At 37.4% G+C, this 7044-nt stretch overlaps 1 protein-coding gene across 4 annotated transcripts in view; it reads left to right on the top strand.

Annotated features, from left to right (window-relative positions):
* The window catches only part of LOC102676118 (segmentation protein cap'n'collar), a 76906-nt gene that overhangs the window by 30266 nt on the left and 39596 nt on the right, over positions 1-7044 (top strand). For all 4 annotated transcript variants that reach the window (XM_006623272.2, XM_006623273.2, XM_006623275.2 and 1 more), the window contains one exon: positions 98-173. In XM_006623272.2, the coding sequence (XP_006623335.1) occupies positions 98-173 (76 nt within the window). The remainder of the gene's footprint in view (positions 1-97; positions 174-7044) is intronic.

Raw genomic sequence — 7044 nt, 5'->3', positions numbered from 1 at the left:
TTTTTTTTTTTTTTTTTTTTTTTTTTTAAGTAACTATCGTAAAAGTTGGATAGAATGTATTCTTTAACGAGTAGGTTCCATGATATTTCGTTTCCAGAAGGATACAAAGGAATACGACGAAGCGCAAGATGATCCATGGGCAGGCCTCCCTTACACCATTGATCTCGAGACCGGTAAGTGCAAATTGATTTTATAATCTCGAGGATAAAAGTTAAAAAGTTAAGTGGATGCCAACGAGCATGTACACTCGATGAAATAAGTTTACAGGTATTTGAATTTTAAATGCATAAATTCAGAATTGAATATTGTAAATTATAAAATTATAATACACGTTTATGAATCGATCAAAATTGTTTCTTAACGAGAAAGGAAAAAAAAAGAAAATAAGTACGTTTACGCACTGATTCGAAACGCTTGATTTTCTATCGATCTTTATTAATGAAAAAACACTGTTCGAATACCGCGCACACTTTCCAATACCGATATCATGTACTATACCTCGCGCATAGTTCCTTCTATACGAAGCGTGTCGAATTAAAGCTGCGATCCGCAACTTGGCCGCACCTTTCGCGAATCTAATCGAGCGCCATAAATGTGTCGATTAACCTGTATATAATCTACTCGTCGATCTGTAATTCGGTAGCAACGACGTCAATTTTTATTTATAAAAAAAAAACAAACAAACAGAAAGAAGAAATATCCATCGCTCCGACAAGATGAGACAAATTTCGAGTGTCGCGTGATATTTTACGGAAAAAAAAAAAAAAGAAAATAAAAAACGATGCATCGAATGCACGAATACGGTCGAGGTGAAAATAATTTATCGAGACACTTTTGATAGGAAGAAAAGGGAGAGAAATGGTGAATAAAAGACGAGGCGCGCAACGTTTGGTCGTGGAAGATGAGCACGAGATCGAGAAAGAGGTAGTGTGGGTCGGGGAGTGGCTACAGGAACGCCCTCGCTGCCTTCTTCCCTCCCTTACCTTTCCGAGCCCCACCATCCCGAGCAGCCCTTCGCAGCGTTCGCCTCTCGCTTTCCTCTCTTCTCTCTTCGCATTTAATTACTTTGCGTCGCGTCGCGGCGAGCAGAGAGTGCGCCTAGCGATCCACTCTACGTCGTGTTTCGTATCGACGCTTGACGAAGGTTCGCTCGTTAAAACCTTTTTTTTAAATGTCGGTGTATCCTCTCTTTCTTCCCTTTTTTTCTTATCATCGTTCTTTCAAAAAAAAAAAAATCTTCCAAACATTTTTCTAATAATTATTTCGTCCTATATATTTTTTTTCGCCCGAATCTTTTTCAAAGAGCATTTCGAGCGATATCGAAAGGATCGCGCTATTCGAAATTATTTATATTACTATTATTGTTATTTCTTTATCTCGAAAGGTTGAAAAGCGACGTTTCACCGAAATTTTAGAGTTTGCTAGAGTTCGTTGCGGGACACCGAGCCGTCGATGTAGTAAATTAATTCGATTCCGCGATAATAAGTTCGTTTTACAAAGCATCGAGGCAGACTAACAAGAGCACCGGAGCTCATTACGCGGCTATCTGGTCGTCGATCGATCGACTCGACGTACGGCATTGTGTGATTAATGAGTCGCTCGACAAAAGAAAGCACAAATTCCTTGGGCGCCGCTATTCTTTAAGATTTACTAAGAGAAAATAGAGAATAACGAGCAGCGGTTTCCAACCGAGATGCAGACCTTTAAGAAAGAAAGAAAGAAAGAAAGAAAAAAAATATGTTTATCGCTTAACTCGGCATGATCGCAATTGCAAACAATTTAAACCATTGCACTCAGGTTTTCTCGATGAACGAGTAAGGTAAGAAAATGTGATGGTGGTGGAAAAAAAAAACGACACGCAACGGACTTACCCCCCAAGAACGAAACCTTATCTGATCAATGGACAAATAATTCATTAAACCGCAGGTTATATCATGCACGGTAAAAAGTTCAGTGCACTCGGAAGCTTCGGTGAATAATCAGACGCCATAATATCTTGACCGATGAAAAAATTGCGAAACGATATTGTTCAAACCCGACACTGAGTTACATTCGAAAGGATGTGTCGAGATTACATGTAAATTTATTCGCAACACGTAATCGTATCTCGAGGTTATACGAACGCGAATTCACGCGAATCGCGATCTCTCCGCGTTACTTTACTTTACTTACTTTACCTACCGAGTTTCGTGAAAGTTTCGAATGTAAAATGGTTTCGTGAAAAGGGTCGAATGTAAAAGAATGAGAAAAAAGGTGTTTCGTATGATACCGTCAACGTACAAAGTAAGTACTTGTACCAATTTGACGAAGCATGATGGATTACACGATGCGGATCTCGTAAAAAGTTTATATCCGAGGAATAAATTATCATAGCATTGTCTCACCACGAACGCTTTTTGGGCGCGCCGCTCCTACGTTCCCTTTCGATCAACGCGATGTTTCTTTCCTCCCCTCCTCCCCTGATGTATATAACGCTCTCTCTGATGTATATAATGTTCCCGTTCGATAATACACGTATATACGCGCGATAGAGAGTTATCTATGATTTTTAACAGATAATTCGATCGAATAGGGGAAGTGGAATCGAAAGTTAGATAGGTTAAAACTAGATAGATTAGGTTTAGGAATATCGAACGGAACCGGTACGATGAAATCTAGAAATTAAAGATCTTTTCTTTTCCGTTATTTATTTCGATCGATAAGATAAAGGATTTTGTCGAATAATTGGGTGTATATGAAGATAGAATTCACGATATAATCGTAAATTGTACGGGAAGCAGAGAGAAGCGAATGTTCAATTGGTAGATCGGGGAAGGATAGAAGTAGAATTGGCGAATGGTGGGGAAACGAGGTAGAAAACGCATGCGTGAGTATACATAAAATGGAACATCTGCCACGTGCGCGGGCGGTGCATAGTGCGTATTCGTGCGTGGACGACGGAAATCTCAAGGGGGAAAGATCGTGAAAGTATGGCCGAATCCGCCATGCGTGTGCGCGCATTTCATTACAGGCGTGTGCCGTTTTCTCTTCTCTTATCAAAATAAATAAAAATGTTGATCGATTATTAAAATTAAGGCGACGTTGCGTCCAACAATTTTTGTTTAAAATATCGTTTTAGGAATTTCACCTTTCGCGTAATAGTTTTTTGTAAAATAGTTTCGTGCGAAATCATTAAGCGTTTATATAAAAATATCTCAAACAATTTATAGATAATCTTTGACGATACGAATAATTATACGCATTAATGGCGATAATAAGGATATTATTTTTTTTTTGACGTTACGGATGATACAATATATGCGTTATAGATTTTAAATATTTTTTTTTTATTGCAATTTTTTGCATGGGGATATAACTTTCCTCCAATATCTACGATAAAATTAGCAAGAAACATTAAGAGCGATCGAATGCAATTTATTTCCAGTGTTGTATTAATTTCCGCTTCGATTCGTCACGAGCGCTCACAAAGAGAGAAAAAAATAATATCCGAGTGGTTCGATGCGTGGCAACAACCGTGACTAATTTCATCCAAAGTGGATACGGAATTGAGAACAGACCCTTTCCAAGATTTTTGCTCTCAGAGTATTAAAAAAATGTAAAAATTATCCAGCTTTTTCATTTTCCCGATAAAAGCAGAAACGTGTAATATTTGCTCGAGTAATTTTAACGGGGAAAAAAAAAAAGAAAAAAAGAAAGAAACTTTCAACAGCATTCGTGAAAATTATTAATAAAACGTAATTTCGTTGATTTGAAATTATTTTTTCAAAGTTATTCTCGTGTTAGGAAATTTGAAGGTGGAGGAAACGGTTCCTCGAAGGATTCGAGTCGTCGTTAAATCCCAAGAGGGAATCAATATTTGGAATCGTGTGCGTTCCGCCATGTTAGTCGGGGTATTTGAGCGAGAAACCCCCATGGGTGACGTATTTGGGGGCAGCTGGTTGGTGAGCCTATGTATGGGGATACTCGGAGCCATGACTTGCCATATCCACCCCTGTAACACGAGCACGCATCATTACTCATATCGTGGCTCGTTGCACGCCACGGATTCACAGAACGAATTCGGGAGGGCGCTTCCACGAGTTTAGGGATGAAAATATACGACGGAACGATAGAACTCGCGTTCAAGAGAAAGCTCGAATATATTTCTCTTGGTATACGAAATCGTACACGTAAATAAAACTGTTTCGCTTCAAAATGACAAACTTATGTATACTTGCTCGTGTAAATAATAGATACTACTTATCTACGTATCTATTACCATTAACTAGCTCCCTATTTTCGTATCTTCGTATTAAAATCATACAGATAAAATCGATTTCGTCCCGACGAGAGCGATTAATCGAACGAAAGATTAATCTCTTTCGTCGATTTCACGCTAGAGATATTTCGATCGTTGGATCGAGACGTTAAAACTTGGGGAAATTGAAACAGGACCAGCGGAATTATCGTATAATAGCGAAAAGTGGTGAGATGTCTTCCCGGCACCCATTTTAACTTTTCAAAGATCTTCTATATCTCTATACAATAGAACTTTTCTAGAAGGATTGTGAGAGGCGTTATACCTGGTCCGGATTGCTTCTTTTATTTTCTGAAATTTTTTTTTTTTTTTTTTTTTTTTACAAATCATGCTTGGAAGAGATTTCGAAGGATACTCCTTCGCTAAGGGTATTCAAAAGTTCGTTATGATTTTCGTTATATCAAAATTTATTTTTCTTCCACGTGAAAATTACGAACGATTCGATATCGGAATAATTAATAATTATTTCGGTATTCCTCTACGGCGATTACATTTTTCCATGTTATTTCTAGTTTTACAAAATTATATAGATTATTCGTATTTCTCGACTATATTTTACATTTACGATTCGACCAAGCAAAATACAAATTGAAGAATAGAGAAGAACGTAAAGCCAAACATTAAATAAAAAGAAGCGTAGGCATTATGGCGGGCTTCTGGCCGAGAACCGTGTTGATTTAGGATAGATATGTATCAGACTAGGTTGGTTAAGGTCGACCTGTCACTTCGAGTACCATTAGCCCTTTCTAGACACTCTCTTCGACGGTCGACCTTCAACCTGTCATTATTGCATCAAGCCATTTTTTTTTTTTCAACCGATTCTCTCTCTCGTGAGAAATTCTTTTCAAAAAAATAGAAGGATTTCGTGTAAAAAGTTGACGAGAGAAATTCTTTGCCTCAAAAGTCTCAACTCGCGTCTCAAGAAATCTGATGATGAGATTATTCGTGTACCACGAAGAATACGAAAATCTTCTAATCTTTACGTAAATGCATAGAGGCAATGCGTAAAACTATCGATCGATTAATTCGAAATACGTTCGGTCGTGGAATGGGTCACTGTGCCACCGTGCGTCTCGAGAGAGAAATCGTGTATCATGACAACTTGCAACACGTCCAAGATCCAATAAAATCTTGTTTACCGGGAACGAAAAATCATCTTTTTTAGAAAATATCTTTTGCGAAGAAGACGTTACAGATATAAATATAATCGGATACGAGTCAATTTCTATGCAAAATCTATTACTTAAACAGTGGAATTATTACCTATTCGATAATATTATTACTCTTTGAATTTTGACGAGAAGTAAGCACACCTGTAAAACGAACCTGTATAAGATTTCACGATCGGAATAAAGAGTATATTATAATTTGATCTCGTCGTATTTGATTCTCGTGATCGAGATTATATTCGAAGAAGAATCCGATGGTCTCGGTATCGATGACCGGTTCCCTTATAAAGAGAACGGATGCGGAAGCAAATGCGGATGAAAGAAAGAAGTTTTCGAATGTCGAAACGAGAAAAATGCACCGCCTAAGCATGACTGGGCTACCGTTCCTCTCCTCGTGGACGCGTGGCCAACGAAAAGTGCAAGCTAAACATGAAGAGCGAACGTCATAGTATGAGGTGGCAACGTTCATTGACGGCAAACTTGACATCCAGAATGACTGGTGCGTACGAGGGTGTTAACTAGGTCTCTGACCTCGTTTACAGGATCCTTTGCCTCTGCCTGTTCCCACCTGATATCCACTATTCCAAACAATTCCATTCGATCGCTACCCTCCGTCTACGTCTCGTATACACCGATAGATAGATCGTTTCCCGTGGATAGATCCGTTGCTGGCCCATTCGATATTCCAAAACGGCCTGGGTAAAGAAAAGCGTTTAATCCGAATTCGAACGTTTGTTGATCGTTGACTTCTGAATCTGTCAATGGAATATTGCGATGATTATTCCACGCGTATTATTACGAAAGGGGAGGGAAAAAACGAAAGGAAAAAAGTATTTACGTTACGTTATGTAAATGCGAAAAAAAAAGGATAATTATGTACGGCGAAAAAAACACAAAGAAATAATATTATCCATTATTAATTAAAATAACTTAATTAAAATGAAAATCAAATTTCTTCGTTTTTTTTTCTTTTTTCTAACGAAAAAGTTATTTATATAGGTATTCTATACAATAATAACATACTATATGTTAATGTAATGTTAATAATTTCTGCAAATATATATATATATATATATGAATAATAAGGTGATATGAAAGTAGAAATAGATAGTAACAATTTTTTTCACTGTTTTAGTACACGTATTTAGGAAAATATTGTACATAAATACGATGCTCGACATTTACTGTATTTGTGTGCTCGCGTAATTTAAAATTAAAAATGAGGCTTGACAAATTTTTTTCGCGCAACACAATCACAAACGAAGAATTCTAATTTCGAATTGGAAAGATAAGAACTATATAAATAACTCGTGTAAATATACGAGAAACAATTCGAGTCGAAGTAAAATTAAATAGGGGGAACGAATTTATAATTTAAAAGATATCGATCTTTCGTAGCAAAAAAGGTCTGCACGTAACATTTATATCGCTGCGATGCGTATTCATTTCATAAGGAAGTCGAAGAAAAAGTCACAGATCGGTAGATATTACAGGACGAGCCACAATGTTGGAAAAGCACAAGTTCATGCACCCACTATTATTTATCGTACCTATACAGAGGATGATTTTAGACTTGCT

The sequence above is a fragment of the Apis dorsata genome, unplaced genomic scaffold (assembly GCF_000469605.1).
Source record: "Apis dorsata unplaced genomic scaffold, Apis dorsata 1.3 scaffold_867, whole genome shotgun sequence".
Lineage (NCBI taxonomy): Eukaryota > Metazoa > Arthropoda > Insecta > Hymenoptera > Apidae > Apis > Apis dorsata.
This window is presented reverse-complemented; position numbering and strand designations above follow the sequence as displayed.